Source organism: Salvelinus namaycush, chromosome 19 (assembly GCF_016432855.1).
Source record: "Salvelinus namaycush isolate Seneca chromosome 19, SaNama_1.0, whole genome shotgun sequence".
Classification (NCBI taxonomy): Eukaryota; Metazoa; Chordata; class Actinopteri; order Salmoniformes; family Salmonidae; genus Salvelinus; species Salvelinus namaycush.
The window spans coordinates 36,881,419-36,904,555 of NC_052325.1; the positions used below are offsets into that span (position 1 = coordinate 36,881,419).

A 23,137-nucleotide genomic window follows, 5' to 3' on the forward strand; every position below is an offset into this window, starting at 1 on the left:
ACTCACAGAAGTTCCAAAAGAATAAAGACATTTCAAATGTAATATTATGTTGTAACGATGTGCAAATAGTTAAAGTACAAAAGGGAAAATAAATCAACATAAATATGGGTTGTATTTACAATGGTGTTTGTTCTTCACTGGTTGCCCTTTTCTTGTGGCATCAGGTCACAGATCTTGCTGCTGTGATGGCACACTGTGGTATTTCACCCAGTAGATATGGGAGTTTATCAAAATTGGGTTTGTTTTCAAATTATTTGTGGATCTGTGTAATACGAGGAAAATATATGTCTCTAATATGGTCATACATTTGGCAGGAGGTTAGGAAGTGCAGCTCAGTTTCATTTTGTGGGCAGTCTGTCTTCTACTGATAGGCCGCCGTAGGCAGACCTGGCTTTCTCAATAGAAAGGCTATGCTCACTGAGTCTGTACATAGTCAAAGTTTTCCTTAAGTTTCGGTCAGTCACAGTGGTCAGGTATTATGCCACTGTGTACTCTTAGTTTAGAGCAAAATAGAATTCTAGTTTGCTCAGTTTTTTTGTTAATTCTTTCCAATGTGTCAAGTAATTTAAAAAAAATTATCATGATTTGGTTAGGTCTAATTGTGTTGCTGTCCTAGGGCTCTGTGGGGTCTGTTTGTGTTTGTGAACAGAGCCCCAGGACCAGCTTGCTTAGGGGACTCTTCTCCAGGTTCATCTCTCTGTATTTGATGGCTTTGTTATGGAAGGTTTGGGAATCGCTTTGTTTTAGGTGGTTGTAGAATTTAACATCTCTTTTCTGGATTTTGATAATTAGCTAGTATCGGCCTAATTCTGCTCTGCATGCATTATTTGGTGTTTTACGTTGTACACTGAGGATATTTTTTTCAGAGTTCTGTATGCAGTCTCAATTTGGTGTTTGTCCCATTTTGTGAATTCTTGGTTGGTGAGCGAAATCCAGTACTCACAACCATTAAAGGGCAATGGGTTCTATAACTGATTCAAGTATTTTTTGCCAGATCCTAATTTGTATGTCAAAATTTTCTGTTCCTTTTGATGGCATAAAAGGCCCTTCTTGCCTTGTCTCTCAGCTCGTTCACAGGATTTGTGGAAGTTATCTGTGGCGCTGATGTTTGGGCCGAGGTCTGTATAGTTTTTTGTGTGCTCTAGGGCAATGGTGTCTAGATGGAATTTGTATTTGTGGTCCTGGCAACTGGACCTTTTTTCAAACACCATTATGTTTGTCTTACTGAGATTTACTGTCAGGGCCCAGGTCTGACAGAATCTGTGCAGAAGATCTAGGTGCTGCTGTAGGCCCTCCTTAGTTTGTGACAGAAGCACTAGATCATCAGCAAACAGTAGACATTTGACTTCAGATTCTAGTTGGGTGAGGCCGGGTGCTGCAGACTGTTCTAGTGCCCTCGCCAACGTTGATATATATGTTAAAGAGGGTGGGGCTTAAGCTGTATTCCTGTCTCACCCCATGGTCCTGTGGAAAGAAATGTGTGTTTTTTGCCAATTTTAACCGCACACTTTTTGTTTGTGTACATGGATTTTATAATGTTGTACGTTTTCCCCCCAACACTACTTTACATCAATTTGTATAGCAGACCCTCATGCCAAATTGAGTCAAAGGCTTTTTTGAAAACAAACAAAGCATGAGAAGACTTTGCCTTTGTTTTGGTTTGTTTGTTTGTCAATTAGGGTGTGCAGGGTGAACACGTGGTCTGTCGTACGGTAATTTGGTAAAAAGTCTATTTTAAATTGTATTTCCAGAACGGGTCTGCTGTTAATGATAATGCAGAGGATTGTCCCAAGGTTGCTGTTGACGCATATCCCACGGTAGTTGTTGGGGTCAAATTTGTCTCCACGTTTGTGGATTGGGGTGATCAGGCCTTGGTTCCAAATATTGGGGAAGATGCCAGAGCTAAGGATGATGTTAAAGAGTTTAATTATAGCCAATTGGAATTTGTTGTCTGTATATTTTATCATTTCATTGAGGATACCATCAACACCACAGGTCTTTTGGGGTTGGAGGGTTTGTATTTTGTCTTGTAGTTCATTCAATGTAATTGGAGAATCCAGTGGGTTCTGGTAGTCTTTAAATAGTTGATTCTAAGATTTGTATTTGATCATGTATGTGTTTTTGCTGTTTGTTCTTTGTTATAGGGCCAAAAAGATTGGAGAAGTGGTTAACCCATAGATCTCCATTTTGGATAGATAACTCTTTGTGTTGTTGTTTGTTTAGTGTTTTCCAATTTTTCCAGAAGTGGTTAGAGTGTATGGATTCTTCAGTTACATTGAGCTGATTTCTGACGTGCTGTTCCTTATTTTTCCATAGTGTATTTCTATATTGTTTTAGTGATTCATCATAGTGAAGGCGTAGACTCAGGTTTTCTGGGTCTCTATGTTTTTGCTTGGATAGGTTTCTCAATTTCTTTCTTAGGTTTTTGCATTCTTCATCAAACCATTTATCATTGTTGTTAATTTTCTTCGGTTTTCTGCTTGACATTTTTAGATTTGATAGGGAAGCTGAGAAGTCAAATATACTGTTTAGGTTTTCTACAACCAAGTTTACACCTTCACTATTACAGTGGAACGTTTTGTCCAGGAAGTTGTCTAAAAGGGATAGAATTTGTTGTTGTTTAATAGTTCATCGTTTTTTGTTAGGTTTCCACACTACATTCCTTCCACCTATAGCATTTCTTAATATTATTCAGTTCCTTTGGCTTTGATGCCTCATGACTGAGTATTGCTCTGTTCAAGTAGATTGTGATTAAAATAAAGTAGTCTACAGTACTACTGTCAAGAGATGAGCTATAGGTGTGCCTACCATAGGACCCCTTGAAAACTACCATTGACTATGTACATACCCAGCGTGCGACAGAGCCGCAGGAGTTGTTACCTGTTTTTGTTGGTTATGTTGCCGTAGTTGTGCCTAGGGGGGCATATGGGAATGGGAATGCTGTCATTCACTCCAGGCAGGTGTTTGTCCCCCTGTGTGCTGAGGGTGTCATGTTCCTGTCCGGTTCTGGCATTTAGGTCACCACAGACTAGTACATGTCCCTGGGCCTGGAAATGATTGATATTCCCCTCCAGGATGGAGAAGCTGTCTTCATTAAAGTCTGGGGATTTTAGTGGGGGGATATAGGTAGCACTCAGGGGGACATTTTTCTCTGTTAAGATAATTTCCTTTTGAATTTCTAGCCAAATGTAAAATGTTCCTGTTTTGATTAATTTAATAGAGTGAGTTAGGTCTGCTCTATACCAAATTAGCATACATTTACATTTACATTTAAGTCATTTAGCAGACGCTCTTATCCAGAGCGACTTACAAATTGGTGCATTCACCTTATGATATCCAGTGGAACAACCACTTTACAATAGTGCATCTAACTCTTTTAAGGGGGAGGGGGGGGTTAGAAGGATTACTTTATCCTATCCTAGGTATTCCTTAAAGAGGTGGGGTTTCAGGTGTCTCCGGAAGGTGGTGATTGACTCCGCTGACCTGGCGTCGTAAGGGAGTTTGTTCCACCATTGGGGTGCCAGAGCAGCGAACAGTTTTGACTGGGCTGAGCGGGAACTGTACTTCCTCAGAGGTAGGGAGGCGAGCAGGCCAGAGGTGGATGAACGCAGTGCCCTTGTTTGGGTGTAGGGCCTGAGGGCCATACCCCCTGAGTCCCTTCCCTGTTTCACACCTGGTAGTTTGGTGGATGGGACTACCAGCTCTCTGTAACCTAGAGGGCAACCAGTGGGTCCGTCTCCTCTATGCCATGTTTCTTGCAGGATGACAATGTCTCTATTTCTGATTTCTTTGGTGATGTCCAGGTTCCTACTCTTTAGGCCAAATGCAGATGACCTCAGGCCTCGGATATTCCAGGATGAGATAGTGAAGGCTTTTTGTTCCATAAAGTCTCCAATGTTGTTGTTCGTGTGATTTGGCTCTCTCTCTCTGTATTTTCCCTCGTTTTTCTCTCTCTCTCCATCTCTCTCTCTCTCTCTCTTGCTAAAGTGTTGTTATTTTCCTGACAGCATCTTAGACTTTTTTCACACCAACAGCCCACGCACATCGAGTGCCAGCAGGTCTTGCATGGCAAATCGATTCCCCCTAATGCCTCCGCGCTGCCGGCAACCCGCCCCGACAACCCCGACCATCATCTTAGCAGGCGCGACCGCTTCATGACCCAGCGTTGCTGACACACACACACACACACACACACACACACACACACACACACACACACACACACACACACACACACACACACACACACACACACACACACACACACACACACACACACACACACACACACACACACACACACAGGCCGCCCCCACTGAAAGATGATGACAAGGAGGACAGCCAGTACCAGAGGGCACGCAATGACCCAAAGGCTAGCTGTGATGCTGAGAGCGTTAGCAACTTGTTCGGGAGCCATTTTGGGTCATAGTCCTGTATTTAAAAGAACAAGTCTAACAACATGTGGCAGCCTGTGTACCAGAGTTCCTGCTAGAGGAGAGAAAGAGGAGGCAAGCAGTTTTTGATGTATTATTGTTCCGCCTACTCACCTTGCCTTCATCCTTCGGGCTGTCACTCAGATGGACCACGGGCCCTGGATGTGCTTTAGTTGCTCTGTGAACAAGAGGAGGAGAGAGAAAATGTTTATCAGGTTATGAGCATGAGTGCAGATGTTTCAGAATGATAGTCAAGGGAGTGTGTGACTGGCTGCCATCCAGTTAACCTGAATCTATTTCCTGCATCTGCTGTACCAAATAGATAGACGCTCCAGACCACAGAGCACCAGCAGAATGTCATAGTGACCAGTGGCCTTCAGCACCCAGCACCAGAATCAACCAGACGTTCACTATTAGACATCACCATACAATGCACAAGCCCTGCGATAGACTATAGTCCTGTCCAGGGGGTGTACTCGTACATGAATCTGCCTCACACTACAGAAACAGGAGATAGGCTCCTACTCTTATGAGCCGTTCCGGCTCGCACAAGCCAAGGCCAGTGCAAGGCTACTTACTTACTTACTTATACAATGCACAGTGGCAGTTGACTGTGCCAGCATACTCCAGTTAAAATGTTTATGTCCTCCTGAACCCTGATCTTTTGTTTCTTGGCAACAACAGTGCCCTGGATGGTAGTCATTCCTGAGTAGAATGACTCTGAGGCAATGACATCTCTGGCATGGTTTAAGATATTTTATTTTACCAGGCAGATCGGTTAAGAACAAATTCATATTTACAATGAAGGCCTGGAAATCGCTTGACAGCATATCGCCTGCAACCTGGCCAGTGTCTCTTTGAATAGAATAGAATAGAATAAAGACGATAAATCACATTAGGTTCATGGTTGTATTCTTTTGTCTGACAAATTATTGGTTCATAAATCACGGTTTAGGTGAAGGAAAGTGAGATTGAAACGCGCTTTCACCATGTTGATATTGCAAAGTAAAGGTTGTGTTGAATTGACTTGAGAGAAAGAAGGGACTCGGAGTCCTTACAGCTTTACAGGGTTTGAACTGGGTAGAGTTGCTTCATTGGCTACTCAGGGTTCAGCGTCTGGAGCAGCAACATTTCATTAAAACAGTGCAATGTAAACACTTCACACAACAGCCAGACAGAGAGAGACCTGGACTGGCCTGACCCTGGCTATCACCACGCTACGCTAGCCTAGGCAGAATCACAGCCTTACAGCTGCCGACTTCAGACAAAGAGAGGCAGGCAAACCCAATCAGAGGAGACTGGCCACAAATTACCACCGCTGTCGGGAAACACACAGACACCTTGTGCTCTGGCAGGTCCCAGGGAGCCATGGCAACGCTCGAACCCAGTGGGTTTGTTGTTGTCGGCTGGTGAGCTCATCTATTATAAGCCATTACAAAAACACATGTTCTCAATTCATCACAAAGACATTGTATGTGTTATTTCTGCTGATTCTTTTAGGCTTCACATCTCTGTACCCCTTTTACATTTTCATGAAATTGCACTTCCTCAGCCTTCTTCCCTTTTAAATACACTTTGCTATCGGTTGTTGTTTGTTTGATTTCACCGTATAGGTATTGTGTTGCTGCAAAATGAATTGCCTCATTGAGGAAATTCAAGTTTTCTGAACCTGAATTCGTTCATTATGGTCCTTGAAAGTGGTTCTGTGGGAGAACACCAGACTGAGTCTCAAAGGAAAACACCCAGGTTCTCTCTCTGGAGCTCATTTCCAACAGTTTAACACCCTTAGATTTGTCTGTGTTGGGTTTGGATCTCATGGTAAAACGTGGCTCCCCTGAGGGAGAGGTCACCACACCAATCTGTCTGTTCGAGTGTCCTCCTTTTCGCCGACTCATCACTCTGCACACACACACACACACACACACACACACACACACACACACACACACACACACACACACACACACACACACACACACACACACACACACACACACACACACACACACACACACACACACACACACACACACACACACACACACACACAAGCTGCAAGCCTTTGGAGCTGTAAGAGCTGCACAGGGCCGGTAGGTTTAGGTTGGCTTTTCTTGGTCGGCATGGTAACGACAGGAAGGGATGACGAGGAGCTACCAGCAGGGGAAATATCTACATCCTGTCGAGAAGATTCCACCCCGTCTGAAAAGGGCCTCGACCGTCTACGCTGAGACATTGATTATTCAACCAATACCCAGAATTCTCTTGTCACAGAGTGCACATACACAATGGGAGAATCTCAATTACATAATCCTCTCTCCTCGCCTCCTTCTCAAAACCCTTTGGAGGAGAAGGTCAGATGGGGGGGACTTTTGGGTTTCTCATTCAATGGACTTTGAGAAGGAGGCGAGGAGATAGAAGAGAGGACGCGAGGAGTATGCGATTGAGATTCCCCCAGAGAATATCCAACCATGAGAGCTCAGGTGAAATGACCGTTTTTTTTAATGCTTGTTTTTCAGATGAGCACGCTTTGTCTGGCACTGAAAAGGAAAAGATAATGAAAATCATTATTTCTTCAGAGCTCACAAAGGATTAGGGTATTTTCTGTTCCTCAGCCTGCTGAGGGTGTGAATCATTTCTTTAGAGCAGGATTATAAATGTATTGCTCCTGAAAGACACCAGACAAAGGAGACAATTATAAAATGCTGTAGGTTGCATTAGTCATTTTCCCTCTCTTTGTGGTATGTGTGTGAGTGGGGGTGGGCATGTTCTGGGATGACAAAATTAAAAGGCCGATGTGACACACCTGAAGTGGATAGGGCATGATGACGCAGTGCAGAAAGTACAGAAAGAAAAACCTGCACAAGGTACAGTACCAGACAAATGTTTGGACACACCTACTCATTCAAGGGTTTTCTTTCATTTGTACTATTTTCAACATTTTATAATAATAGAAAAGACATCAAAACCATGAAATAACAATAATGAATGGAATCATGTAGTAGCCAAAAAAAAGTGTTAAAAAAATCAAAATCAATTTTATATTTAAGATTCTTCAAAGTAGCCACCCTTTGCCTTGAAGACAGCTTTGCACACTCTTGGCATTCTCTCAACCAGCTTCACAAGGTAATCACCTGGATTGCATTTCAATTAACAGGTGTGCCTTGTTAAAAGTTAATTTGTATAATTTATTTCCTTCTTAATGTGTTTGAGCCAATCAGTTCAGTTGTGACAAGGTAGGGGTGGTATACAGAAGATAGCCGTATTTGGTAAAAGACCAAGTCCATATTATGGCAAGAACAGCTCAAATAAGCAAAGAGAAACGACAAATCATTACTTTAAGACACGAAGGTCAGTCAATATGGAAAAAATCAAGAACTTTGAAAGTTTCTCAAGTGCAGTTGCAAAAACCATCAAGCGATATGACGAAACTGTCTCTCATGAGGAACTCCCCAGGAAAGGAAGACCCAGAGTTACTTCTGCTGCAGAGGATAAGTTCATTAGAGTTAACTGCGCCTCAGAAATTGCAGCCCAAATAAATGCTTAAAGTAATAGACACATCTCAACATCAACTGTTCAGAGGAGACTGTGTGAATCAGGCCTTCGTGGTCGAATTTCTGCAAAGAAACCACTACTAAAGGACACCAATAATAAGAAGAGACTTACTTGGGCCAAGAAACACGAGCAATTGACATTAGACCGGTGGAAATCTGTCCTTTGGTCTGATGAGTCCAAATTTGAGATTGTTGGTTCCAACTGCCATGTCTTTGTGAGACACATAGTAAGTGAACGGATGATCTCTGCATGTGTGGTTCCCACTGTGAAGCATGGAGGAGGAGGTGTGATGGTGTGGGGGTGCTTTGCTGGTGACACTGTCATTGATTTATTTAGAATTCAAGGCTCACTTATCCAGCATGGCTACCATAGCATTCTGCAGGGATGTGCCATCGCATCTGGTTTGTGCTTAGTGGGACTATCATCTGTTTTTCAACAAGACAATGACCCAACACACCTCCAGGCTGTGTAAGGGCTATTTGACCAAGAAGGAGAGTGATGGAGTTTTGCATCAGATGACCTGGCCTCCATAATCACCTGACCTCAACCCAATTGAGATGGTTTGAGATGAGTTGGACTGCAGAGTGAAGGAAAAGCAGCCAACAAGTGCTCAGCATATGTGGGAACTCCTTCAAGACCGTTGGAAAAGTATTCCAGGTGAAGCTGGTTGAGAGAATGCCAAGAGTGTGCAAAGCTGTCATCAAGGCAAAGGGTGGCTACTTTGAAGAATGCAAAATCTAAAATATATTTTGATTTGATTAACACTTTTTTGGTTAGTACATCAAATCAAATCAAGTTTATTTTATATAGCCCTTCGTACAGCAGCTAATATCTCGAAGTGCTGTACAGAAACCCAGCCTAAAACCCCAAACAGCAAGCAATGCAGGTGTAGAAGCATGATTCCATGTGTTATTTCATAGTGTAGATGTCTTCACTATTACTCTACAATGTAGAAAATAGTAAAAATAAAGAAACACCCTTGAATGAGTAGGTGTGTCCAAACGTTTGACTGGTGCTGTATATGTTGTTCCTGTGCTTCAGTCATGCATAATGGACATTTTGTATTTATATAATATTTTCAGTAGAATAACTATTTCTTACTGAATACACACCAATACAGGACTATGTGTACATTGAGGGTAGCTGGAATCTATTCTGCAGTTCTACCAAGTATTCATACCACTTACAAATCTGTATGAGATATTTTGACAGCAACTAAGCTGAGAGAAATTTGGGAAGTGCTTTACTCCACATTATCTCTATTCACCGGATGGCCTATAGTATTATAACTGATGAGGATAGATGGTAAGTTGCCTTAACATCAACATCAAAAGTGGAGGAAACAGAGCTGGGTGAACGAGGCTCAGGGCTTTGGGACTAGGCACTCCTGTGTCAATATTTGCTGGCCCTGCAGTAACGACAGTCCTCGATCTGTCGACGCGGAAGGGGAGAATCTCAATTGCATACTCCTTGGCTCCTCTCTCCTTGCTTCCGTCTCAAAACCCATTGGAGGAGAAGGTCAGAAGGGAACGACCTCTGTATTTCTGATCCAATGGGTTTTGAGAAGGAGGTTAGGAGAGATGACGCGAGGTGTATGCAATTAAGATTCTCCCAAGGACTCTCTCCTCTTTATCTCTCTCTCTGGAGAAAAGCCTGGTTGGTGGTGACAAGCTAATTTCCCAACAGCCTCTGGTCCCCCAGCCAGCCAGCCAGCCAGCCAGCCAGCCAGCCAGCCAGCCAGCCAGCCAGCCAGCCAGCCAGCCAGCCAGCCAGCCAGCCAGCCAGCCAAGTTGAGTAGAATCATGGCTATTCACACTCCCTCTGCTAAAGCTGTCATTGACCCACTCGCTCTCTCTCTCTCTCTCTTACTCACTCACTCACTCACTCACTCACTCACTCACTCACTCACTCACTCACTCACTCACTCACTCACTCACTCACTCACTCACTCACTCACTCACTCACTCACTCACTCACTCACTCACTCACTCACTCACTCACTCACACACACACACACACACACACACACACACACTTCTGTTGTGTGCAAGTATTTGTTATGTGTATCTCTGCACAGCGACTTCAACAGACAAGATACCAAAACGTTTTTTTTATTTGCTGCGGTAACCATGTGTTCTTCTCCACTCATTTCCTGTTAGGTGTCAGGCTTTACTCCTCTTGTGCCTCACTAGATTGACTAGTGAAAAGCCTGACATGCAAGAGGACGTGGAGGAAGAAGGAGGAGGAGGTGGGAAGAAGAGGGGGAGAGGAGGGAGGAAACGTAGCATGTGTCTCTTGTTATCAGACTGGTGCCTGGGTTCCGCCCCTCAGGGATTTCTGTCTCAATTTAGGCTGCTGCCAAAACCGGCAGGCGTTAACCAGTGAGATTGCATTAGACTGATAAACTCAGGCCTAATTAGAAAATAATGGGCTCATTAAGGGAACACACAAGCCATTACTGCAGTCATTCAAAGGTATAGGAAATCAGAGACTGAATGCTCGCACAAGGAGCTATCTACAGAACAGTAAACGTTCTGAAATAACAATCTGACATCAATATGACTCATATTTGAATAGCTGATCCGTCTTTTTATCTTTTCCTCACGCCAAAGCGTCTTTACCAAGTCTTTTTCTTTTTGTGTTCCTTTTTCATACAACACGTTGGACAATTTTGTCTTGTGAAATAGAATGAGGAGTGAGGTAGGAGCCCCTGTGTCTTCCTAATGAAGCTATGTTCCCATCAGGCTTCCCGCTTTCTTCTTTGATTTGAGGCTGTGCTTTTCTTTCCCTGGTTTTATTACACAGACACTACATCTAAAGCCTCGTAGGAAAAGACCCAGACTAGAGCATTATGGGTAGTAGGGGGTTCTGGCCCCATCCTGGGAGCTGTGAATAAAGGACAGCAGGCACTTACTTTAAATTAGCCCTTATTGGAAAAGAGAGAGAGAGAGAGAGAGAGAGAGAGAGAGAGAGAGAGAGAGAGAGAGAGAGAGAGAGAGAGAGAGAGAGAGGATAATAGTTGTGAGTGATTGATTGCTTCCAAGGAGCCAGAATGAATTGGGTCTATTGTCTTTGCAACCCATTGGGGGAATCAGCCAGCATGCTAGTGTGATGTTTATGTGTCCGATACATCCTCTTCCTGCCAGCATTGCAGCTCTATCGAGATTAATGCAGTGTACTTGCCGTGTCTCCCACTTCTGATAATGGAAAAGCAAATTCATTTTGGATCACAAGTGCCTCACTGCTCAGTCAATACTCAGGAGGGCGGGGAGATACACACATCATGTAATGAGTGTTTTGGTACGGGCTTACACTCTTTTAGGAAAAGAGTCCTACTCAGAAAAGCTCCACTTTAAATAAGTTATGTGTGTCTTAGCGCGTGTGTGTGTTGAGCTGAAAATCTGTATAATAACTTATCCTCCACCTCAATTTAAAAGGTCCAATGCAGTCGTTTTAATCTTAATATTAAATCATTTCTGTCACACCCTGATCTGTTTCACCTGTCCTTGTGATTGTCTCCACCCCCCTCCAGGTGTCGCCCATCTTCCCCATTATCCCATGTTTATTTATAGCTGTGTTCTCTGTTTGTCCGTTGCCAGTTCGTCTTGTTTGTCAAGTCAACCACCGTTTTTCAGCTTCTGCTTTCCCCAGTCTCTCTTTTTCTTGCACCCCTGGTTTTGACCCTCGCCTGTCCTGTCTCTGAGCCCGCCTGCCCGACTACTGTGCCTGTCCTGAGCCTGCCTGCAGTCCTGTATCTTTGCCCCTATACTCTGGATTCTCGACCCCTGCCTGCCTTGACTTGTCGTTGCCTACACCTGTTGCTAAAATAAACCGTGTTAATTCAACAGTCTGCAGCTGGGTCTTACCTTGATCCCTGATACATTTCTCTGTAACAATTAATGTTAAGTAGCTTACTGTGATTGTTTTCAATTAAAATTGTCAAAAAGAAACATGGCTTCTTAGCAAAGAGTAATTTCTCAAGCAAGAATTTTGCTAGGACTGTCTTGGGAGTGGTCTGAGTCAGGAGGGGAAAAATGAAAACTTGCTGTTATTGGAGAGTTTTGGAACTCTCTTTCTTATTGGTCGATTAACTAATTTATCGCCTGATGATGTCACCAGCTAGGCCAAAACTCCCTCCTACCAAAACAGATTGAGATTTCAGGTGCTTTTCAAACAGCTCCTACACCTCATAGTGTGGAAACATATTTTAAAAAAACACAGGGGAGCGCATTTTATTTTTTTATTTTTTTTTAAATAATTTTATCCCCTTTTCTCCCCAATTTTCGTGGTATCCAATCGCTAGTAATTACTATCTTGTCTCATCACTACAACTCCCGTACGGGCTCGGGAGAGACGAAGGTCGAAAGCCATGCGTCCTCCGAAGCACAACCCAACCAAGCCGCACTGCTTCTTCAACACAGCGCGCCTCCAACCCGGAAGCCAGCCGCACCAATGTGTCGGAGGAAACACCGTGCACCTGGCCCCCTTGGTTAGCACGCACTGCGCCCGGCCCGCCACAGGAGTCGCTGGAGCGCGATGAGACAAGGATATCCCTACCGGCCAAAACCTCCCTAACCCGGACGACGGGTTAGGGCCCAATTGTGCGTCGCCCCACGGACCTCCCGGTCGCGGCCGGCTGCGACAGAGCCTGGGCGCGAACCCAGAGACTCTGGTGGCGCAGTTAGCACTGCGATGCAGTGCCCTAGACCACTGCGCCACCCGGGAGGCCCCTGGGGGATCGCATTTTTGACTGCACTGGGCCTTTAAGCCTGAAAGTGCATATGGTAAATGTCATGAAAATAAACATTGGGGATATGGGTTTTGCTGTTCCAATTTAATACTTGTGCAAAGTTTTATTTAGTTCCACCAATCGCATACGGAAACACACACATACACACACACACACACACACACACACACACACACACACACACACACACACACACACACACACACACACACACACACACACACACACACACACACACACACACACACACACACACACACACACACACACACATCAGCTCCTCACCCACCTCCGTCCTAGAGGGAAAAAACAAACCTCATTCCTTCCTCTCTGCAGTTCATTTCCATTAGAGGCATGGTTGATGCTTTCCCTGTGAAGGAGCACAGTGTGCGTGTGTGTGTGTGTGTGTGTGTGTGTGTGTGTGTGTGTGTGTGTGTGTGTGTGTGTGTGTGTGTGTGTGTGTGTGTGTGTGTGTGTGTGTGTGTGTGTGTGTGTGTGTGTGTGTGTGTGTGTGTGTGTGAGACTCATCTTCATACATACTGAGTGGAAAGCAGTTCAGCACAGCCAGACAATACAGGCTTCATTGGCTCTGTTTAAACACGTTGATGAGGACGAAACATTATTGTTCAACTTTTATTGAACTACTCTTTAAAATCCACTTAACGCATGTTAAAAGTAGTCGTAGTTATTGCATGAGCACCATCTAACACTGGCATGGTGTAGTGAGCAAAGTTAGTTTGCCAAACCTTCAGCTAGGGTTAGTTGACAAATGAGTTGACGTGGCAGTGTAAGAGGTTTTAGGATAGAACAAGGGCTAGTGTTGGGCCAGTAACCGAAAGGTCACTGGTTCAAATCTCGAGCTTACTAGGTGTTGAGCAAGGCACTCAACCCTAGTCACTCTGGATAAGACTGTCTGCTAAATGACTCAAAGGTCATATTAATGATACCAACGTCAACAACTGCTGACGACCATGTAAGGGATAATCAACGAGGGGCTATGCGTTCTCTGGAAAATAATGCACGATGTGAAAGGTATGCGCCACAACGCACAGTGGAGTGGCAACAACCTTCTGTAGAGTTGCATTCTTTTCAGAGAACGCATGAAGCCCTGTGTCGGTTATCTCTCTTATACCACGGCTATAATTTACCACATTTGCAGCTAGAAATGTGTTATTTTGCCAATATAACTGTGTTCAACATCAACTGAAGTAGCTATCAAGTTTACTAGATAGCTGTTGTAGTTGCATTGGTAACTAAACAAACAGACATGCTAGCTTAGCTAACCAAACCAATCGAATATTGAACAATATCAATAATGTTTTCAATTCGATTTTTGATTTCAAAGGTAGCCAAACATATGAATGTTTGACAACACTGTTGGTTATTGCCATGGATTACAGATAAATGATGCACACTAGAAATGAGCCAATCAGAAACTAGTACTCGACAATGTTGTGGTATAATATGTGATAATAATTAACATACATTCCAATTAAGCAGGAGGATTTGGATATATGTTTGGTTAGCTCCCACCCAGTGGTAGACTCCTGAGCCTGCCATTGGAGCGACTGACAGACGGCCCAACCATTGAAATCCAGTCTCCTTACTTTGGCTAACACTGTCAAGTCAAGGCACAAAGCCGCCTCGGTGGATGGGACTAGAGTGAAGCGTGATTGACACTACAGTGGAAGGCATGTCAGACTAACACCCGAGGGACAAAGCATAGGTGAATGAAGCCTACAGAACAGACTTCCTGTGTGTGACAGGGAAGAGACTCATTGGACATGTCACTTATAATAATACATTTAGCAGATGCTTTTATCTAAAGCGACTTACAGTCATGTGTGCATACATTTTATGTAAGTATGGCCCCAGCGGGAAACAAACCCACCGACCCTTGGCATTGCAAGTGTCCCGCTATACTGACTGAGCCATACAGAACCACTTGTGTCTAATACTTAAGCAATAAGGCACAAGAGGCAGTGCTGTGTCATAAATACAGTCACAGGTAAATGCCGTTGTTCGGCCCGACGCGATAGCGGACACAGCACTGCCTCGCGGGACTTATTGCCTTCATAACATTTTTACCAACATATTAAAATAACAATTAACTACATATTTTCATTAAAAAGTTATTTTGATATGTCAATTCATACAATTTAATTCTTCCACCAGATGATATAGTCCGGATAAAAATCTGGTTGTTAGCGCTTTTGATCATGTTGCTACAGACACAACCTGGTCTTCAATTCTTTTTGAATAGTTTCTATGCAAAAGGACTGGTCCTCAGTTCTAAACAAATCTGCTGTGCAGGCTGAATAACGTTCTTGTCACTTGCTAGATAGCTAACCCAGTCTACATTTTTGTTTGCTTTAGATTTTTTCGTTTGTCATTTGGATATGTCTATGATCATGATGTTGATACAGTATGTGATTTTGACTGTCTCGTCTCATCTGGGCACCGTTCACTCTATGTATGGTACTACAGAGATCGAAATAAAAAAGTGACACATTGCTTCTGAGGTAGAACAGGCAGACAGCAAGGCTTTATTAACCCCCGTTGTACCAAACTAAATGCTAGGCTTATTTTAACCCGGCTGTACCAAACTAAATGCGAGGTTTATATTAACCCCCATTGTACCAAACTGAATGCTAGGCTTATATTAACCCTGTTGTACCAAACTAAATGCTAGGCTTATAATAACCCCCGTTGTACCAAACTAAATGCTAGGCTTATATGAACCCCTGTTGTACCAAACTAAATGCTAGGCTTATATTAACCCCCATTGTACCAAACTAAATGCTAGGCTTATATTAACCCCCATTGTACCAAACTAAATGCTAGGCTTATATTAACCCCTGTTGTACGAAACTAAATGCTAGGCTTATATTAACCCCCGTTGTACCAAACTAAATGCTAGGCTTAGATTAACCCCGCTGTACCAAACTAAATGCTAGGCTTATATTAACCCCCATTGTACCAAACTAAATGCTAGGCTTATATTAACCCCCGTTGTACCACACTAAATGCTAGGCTTATATTAACCCCGCTGTACCAAACTAAATGCTAGGCTTATATTAACCCCCATTGTACCAAACTAAATGCTAGGCTTATATTAACCCCCGTTGTACCACACTAAATGCTAGGCTTATATTAACCCCGCTGTACCAAACTAAATGCTAGGCTTATATTAAACCCCGTTGTACCAAACTAAATGCTAGTCTTATATTAACCCCTGTTGTACCAAACTAAATGCTAGGCTTATATTAACCCCTGTTGTGCCAAACTAAATGCTAGGCTTATATTAACCCCCGTTGTACCAAACTAAATGCTAGTCTTATATTAACCCCTGTTGTACCAAACTAAATGCTAGGCTGGAAAGAAGAGGAAATAATGTGTGAGTTGAGATAAATACAAGAAATGATTGGGACAGTAACATGAACATGATATTCTTATGGAGGCACAGTGATCATTTTCAGATGGAACTGTTAGCCGGCATAGATGTGTCTAATGGCCAAAATAGCACAGCTTGGAATGCTGCTCATCCAATCAGCATTCAGGATCCAAACACTACCGGTTTTATAAATTATTGTTACACTGTATGACTGTTCCTTCAGGTCAGCCTACCAGGTGCTGCTTATGACGACAGCTTCAACCAGAGCCATGTACAGTTGAAGTCGAAAGTTTTTACAACTCGTTTTTCAACCACTCCACAAATTTCTTGTTAACAAACTATAGTTTGGCAAGTCGTTTAGGACATCTACTTTGCGCATGACACAAGTACTTTTTCCAAAAGTTGTTTACAGACAGATTATTTCACTTATAATTCACTGTATCACAATTCCAGTCGGTCAGAAGTTGACATACACTAAGTTGACTGTGCCTTTAAACAGTTTGGAAAATTCCAGAAAAGACCAGTCAAGACCTCCGAAGAAAAATTGTAGACCTCCACAAGTCTGGTTCATCCTTGGGAGCAATTTCCAAATGCCTGAAGGTACCACGTTTGTCTGTACAAACAATAGTAAGCAAGTATAAACACCATGGGACCATGCAGCCGTCACACCGCTCAGGAAGGAGACGCATTCTGTCTCCTACGTACTTCGGTGCGAAAATTGCAAATCAATCCCAGAACAACAGCAAAGGACCTTGTGAAGATGCTGGAGGAAACAGGTACAAAGTGTCTATATCCACAGTAAAACAAGTCCTATATCGACATAACCTGAAAGGCTGCTCAGCAAGGAAGAAAACACTGCTCCAAAACCATCATAAAAAAGCCAGACTACGGTTGCAACTGCACATGGGGACAAAGATCATACTTTTTGGAGAAATGTCCTCTGGTCTGATGAAACAAAAATAGAACTGTTTGGCCATAATGACCATTGTTATGTTTGGAGGAAAAAGGGGAGGCTTGCAAGCCGAAGAAGACCATCCCAACCGTGAAGCACGAGGGTGGCAGCATCATGTTGTGGGGGTGCTTTGCTGCAGGAGGGACTGGTGTACTTCAAAACATAGATGACATCATGAGGAATTAAAATTATGTGGATATATTGAAGCAACATCTCAAGACATCAGTAGAAAGTTAAAGCTTGGTCGCAAATGGGTCTTCCAAATGGACAATGACCCCAAGCATACTCCCAAAGTTGTGGAAAAATGGCTTAAGGACAACAAAGTCAAGGTATTGGAGTGGCCATCACAAAGCCCTGGCTTGAATCCTATAGAACATTTGTGGGCAGAACTAAAAAAGCATGTGCGAGCAAGGAGGCCTACAAACCTGTATCAGTTACTGTCACGTTCTGACCATAGTTCTTGTGTGTTTTACTTGTTTTAGTGTTGGTCAGGACGTGAGCTGGGTGGGCATTCTATGTTGTGTGTCTAGTTTGTCTGTTTCTATGTTTGGCCTAATATGGTTCTCAATCAGAGGCAGGTGTTTTGTGTTGTCTCTGATTGGGAATCATATTTAGGTGGCTTGATTTGTGTTGGGGTTTGTGGGTGGTTGTCTTCTGTCTTTGTGTTCTGCACCAGATAGGACTGTCTCGTTTTCACATTTATTGTTTTGTATTTTGTATAGTGTTCACGTTATCGTCTCTTTGTTTATTAAACATGTTGAACACTAGCCGCGCTGCATTTTGGTCCTCTCCTTCACCAACAGAAGAAAACCGTTACAGAACCACCCACCAAACTCGGACCAAGCAGCGTAGTAACGGGCAGCAGCGACAGCAGCAACAGCGGCCCATTACACAGGACTCCTGGACATGGGAGGAAATTCTGGAGGGTAAGGGACACTGGGCTAAGATTGGAGAATATCGCCGCTCTCGTGAAGAGCTGGAGGCAGCTAAAGCCGATGTTGTGGTATGAGGAGGCAGCACGGAAGCGTGGCTGCAAGCCCGAGAAGAAACCCCCCCAAAATTTCTTGGGGGGGGGCTAAAGGGGTGTGTGGCGAAGTCAGGTAGGAGACCTGCGTCGGGCTTACCGTGGAGAGCGAGAGTACGGGCAGACACCGTGTTATGCGTAAGAGCGCACGGTGTCTCCTGTACGTGTGTATAGCCCGGTGCGGTACATCCCAGCTCCACGTATCGGCCGGGCTAGATTGAGCATTGAGCCAGGTGCCATGAAGCCGGCTCAACGCATCTGGTCTCCAGTGCGTCTCCTTGGGCCGGTATACATGGCACCAGCCTTACGCATGGTGTCCCCGGTTCGCCAGCACAGCCCAGTGCGAGTTAATCCACCTCCCCACACTGGTCAGGCTACGGGGAGCATTCAACCAGGTAAGGTTGGGCAGGCTCGGTGCTCAAGGGAGCCAGTACGCCTTCACGGTCCGGTATATACGGTGCCACCTCCTCGCTCCAGTCCAGTACCACCAGTGCCAACACCACGCACCAGGCTTCCTGTGCGTCTCCAGAACTCTGTTCCTCCTCCACGCACTCTCCCTGTGGTGCGTGTCTCCAGCCCGGTACCACCAGTTTCGGCACCACGCATCAAGCCTATAGTGCGCTTTGAGAATCCAGTGTGCCCTGTTCCTGCTCCCCACACTAGCCTAGTGGTGCGTGTCTCCAGTCCGGTACCCACCAGTTCCGGCACCACGCACCAGGCCTACTGTGCGCCTCAGCAGGTCAGAGTCGGCCGCCTGCCCAGCGCCATCTGAGCTGCCTGCCTGCCCAGCGCCACCTGAGCTGCCCGCCTGCCCAGCGCCATCTGCGCTGCCCGTCTGCCCAGCGCCGTCTGAGCTGCCCGCCTGCCCAGCGCCATCTGAGCTGCCCGTCTGCCCAGCGCCATCTGAGCTGCCCGCCTGCCCAGCACCATCTGAGCTGCCCGCCTGCCCAGCGCCATCTGAGCCGCCCGTCTGTCCCGAGCAGTCAGAGCCGTCTGTCAGTCAGGAGCCGCCAGAGCCGCCCGCCAGTCAGGAGCCGCCAGAGCCGCCCGCCAGTCAGGAGCCGCCAGAGCCGCCCGCCAGTCAGGAGCCGCTAGAGCCGCCCGCCAGTCAGGAGCCGCCGGAGCCGCCCGCCAGTCAGGAGCCGCCGGAGCCGCCCGCCAGTCAGGAGCCGCCAGAGCCGCCCGCCAGTCAGGAGCCGCCAGAGCCGCCCGCCAGTCAGGAGCCGCCAGAGCCGCCCGCCAGTCAGGAGCCGCTAGAGCCGCTAGTCAGGAGCCGCCGGAGCCGCCCGCCAGTCAGGAGCCGCCGGAGCCGCCCGCCAGTCAGGAGCGACCAGAGTCGCCCGCCAGTCATGAGCTGCCTTCCAGTCATGAGCTGCCTTCCAGTCATGAGCTGCCCTCCAGTCATGAGCTGCCCTCCAGTCATGAGCTGCCCTCTTGTCATGAGCTGCCCTCCAGTCATGAGCTGCCCTCCAGTCATGAGCTGCCCTCCAGTCCGGAGCTGCCCTCCAGTCCGGAGCTGCCCTTCAGTCCGGAGCTGCCCCTCTGTCCGGAGCTACCTCTCTGTCATAAGCTACCTCTCTGTCATGAGCTGTCCCTCAGTCCGGAGGAGTTTCCTCAGTCTAGTGGGGACCTTTGTGAAGGTTCCTAGGCCAAGGTCGGCGGCGAGGGTCGCCACTCAAAGGACGCTAAGGAGGGGGACAAAGACAATGGTGGAGTGGGATCCTCGTCCAGCGCCGGAGCCGCCACCGCGGACAGATGCCCACCCAGACCCTCCCCTAGAGTTTTAGGTGGTGCGTTCGGAGTCCGCACCTCAGGAGGGGGGTACTGTCACGTTCTGACCATAGTTCTTGTTTGTTTTACTTGTTTTAGTGTTGGTCAGGACGTGAGCTGGGTGGGCATTCTATGTTGTGTATCTAGTTTGTCTGTTTCTATGTTTGGCCTAATATGGTTCTCAATCAGAGGCAGGTGTTTTGTGTTGTCTCTGATTGGGAATCATATTTAGGTGGCTTGTTTTGTGTTGGGGTTTGTGGGTGGTTGTCTTCTGTCTTTGTGTTCTGCACCAGATAGGACTGGCTCGTTTTCACATTTATTGTTTTGTATTTTGTATAGTGTTCACGTTATCGTCTCTTTGTTTATTAAACATGTTGAACACTAGCCCCGCTGCATTTTGGTCCTCTCCTTCACCAACGGAAGAAAACCGTTACAGTTACACCAGCTCTGTCAGGAGGAATGGGCCACAATTCACCCAACATATTGTGGGAAGCTTGTGGAAGGCTACCCGACACGTTTGACCCAATATAAACAATTTAAAGGCAATGCTACCAAATACTAATTGAGTGTATGTGAACTTCTGACCCACTGGGAATGTGATGAAAGAAATGAAAGCTGAAATAAATCATTCTCTCTACTATTATTCTGACATTTCACATTCTTAAAATAAAGTGGTGATCCTAACTGACCTAAGACAGGGAATTTCTACTAGGTTTAAATGTCAGGAATTGTGAAAACTGAGTTTAAATGTATTTGGCTAAGGTGTATGTAAACTTCCGACTTCAACTGTATTTAGAGAGTTACTTGGGACATTGAGGTTTCTGCATTATGATGTATTTACACTACAAAATTATATGGCAGCCATGTTAGCAATCTCATTAACATTACACAGGGAATATTCAAACAATGCTATGTAACTGAATTTCTGGAATCAGAACAATTTTCAACATTTGAAAAGTTGGCCCAACTCTGTAAATATAGGTCTATGGCTTCAACTAACTAAATACCAGGTCTTCTGTGGCCCAAATTGCCTGGCTAGTCACTGTCATCATCATTATCATCATCATCATCATCATCATTATATTATCATCCACCCAACAAGACCATTGTCACTGCCGTGAACTCAGTATAGAATAGAACATTATCATCATTATGGTCATCATCATTACAACAATCCTCATAATATTATCACCCACACAACAAGAACTTCATAACAGCTCTCAACTCATCCCACAGTAGTCGTCATCATTAGGTTATCATTGATTATTGAACATTTGTGTATGTTAGATGATTCAACTCACAATTCTATGGCCTTGTTCCACATGATGACGTATCCAGACAGAACGAAGGACTCGATGTTGACGATGTGTGTATTGCCACGCTCTGTGCCCACGTACAGCCATTTACTCTGGAAGGGGAGGTGGCAAAAAGTGATCCTGAGGAGGAAAAATAAACAACATCGTTAAAATACGATAACATTTGATATAATGTTTTGGATTTGGTAGGGATTATGTTGTGTTTTCAGTTAAAATTGTAAAAAAAATTAAGAAAAATTGCTTCTTAGCAAAGAGCATTTTCTCAAGCAAAAATGTTGCTAGGACTGTCTGGGATTGGTCTGAGTGGGGTGGTGAAAACTGAAAACCAGCTGTTATTGGCAAAGAGGTTTGGAACTCTCTTTCTTATTGGCCTATTAACTAATTGATGTCACCAGGCAGCCCAAAACGCCATCCCACCTAAACAGGCTCAAATTTCCGGCTCTTATATCCCTTTCATACTAAGATGTTTTTTCACCAACTTTACCATATCATCAAACTTTTTTAGCCTTTTCTTCATATCTGAAAGGTATTGCCAGTATGAAAGCATAAACGTTTATTTCCTCCAAACAACCTACCACACGGTAAGCGGTACTGGAGCGCCAAGTCTAGGTCCAAGAGGCTTCTAAATAGCTTTTACCCCCGAGCCATAAGACTCCTGAACATTTAATCAAATGACTACCCAGACTATTTGCATTGCCCCCCCTTTTACACCTCTGCTACTCTCTGTTGTTATCATCTATGCATAGTCACTTTAATAACTCTAATTACATGTACATATTACATCAACTAACCGGTGCCTCCACACATTGACTCTGCACCGGTATCCCCCAGTATATAGTCTCGCTATTGTTATTTTACTGCTGCTCTTTAATTACTTGTTACTTTTATTTCTTAATCTTATCTGTATTTTTTTTAACTGCGTTGTTGGTTAGGGGCTCGTAAGTAAGCATTTCACTGTAAGGTTGTATTCAGAGCATGTGACTAATAACATTTTATTTTATTTGATCATTTCGGTAAAGTTCTACCTACAGCTTAGTATGAAACTTGCTAAGTCGGCATTGGCACATACTATGCTGTTAAACTCTTGATGGTTGCTACGTAGCGCAAGTTTTACTATCCTTCTGGCAGTTTTAAACTTGGCATAGCCCACCACTAAGCATACACTGTTTCCTTAACCAATAATGGATGGATCCATAAATAATTACTGAGGGAATAAATAGCACAGAATGACGAAGATATTGGAATAAAGTAGGCTAATGCAATTGAAGGCATGTATCAAATCGTTACTTAGTAAAACTCCCAAAGTCATTCAATCCATGCATAGTGTTGTCAACTACCTGATCATTTCAGCACAGTTTTGATTGGGACAGCGCCTCCGTGCTGCTTTGAAACAAGCGTGCGGACTAGTCTTGATAAATCATTCAATGTCTGATTTCTGTTTTCACTGAATCTCCATTTGGATATTAGTTAGACTACAATTAGGCTGGGGAATTGAATGTTAGCTAAGTTAAGGTGAGTGCTGCTCATGATCATCTTGACTAGTTGATCTTGACTAGTTGATCATCTTGACTAGTTTATTATAACATTTTGCCATGTTAGGTAGTAGCCTAGGCCTACTCCCAACCAAAAGGCTGACTTGTTTGATAATCAATCAATGTGATTGTGTTTCACTGAATCTCTGTCTGTATAGGCGATTTGGTTAAATGGCTTCTGGCTGGGCAAATAAGTGGAAGTGGTATGGCTCATCGATTAGTTGGGTCATATATCACTGATCAGAAACATTTAGTATGCAATAATGTAGCCTAAATCAAGAGTTGGCCTATTGTTTTGCTCGATCGTGTATAGCCTATGCAACTCCAAAAGCCTGCAGAGGTTGTGAAATATGAACAGGAGACTCACATGCTTTTGAAAATAGGATTGCGATTATGATGAAGATAGGTCTCTAC

The 23,137-nt window shown here is 44.5% G+C and overlaps 1 protein-coding gene across 2 annotated transcripts in view; it reads right to left on the reverse strand.

The window, feature by feature from the left end:
* Nucleotides 1-23,137, reverse strand: part of stxbp5l (syntaxin binding protein 5-like) — a 239,368-nt gene that overhangs the window by 74,656 nt on the left and 141,575 nt on the right. For both annotated transcript variants that reach the window (XM_039014921.1, XM_039014920.1), the window contains exons 5-6: nt 21,177-21,311; nt 4,548-4,611 (exon numbers count right to left, since the gene is read on the reverse strand). In XM_039014921.1, the coding sequence (XP_038870849.1) occupies nt 4,548-4,611; nt 21,177-21,311 (199 nt within the window). The remainder of the gene's footprint in view (nt 1-4,547; nt 4,612-21,176; nt 21,312-23,137) is intronic.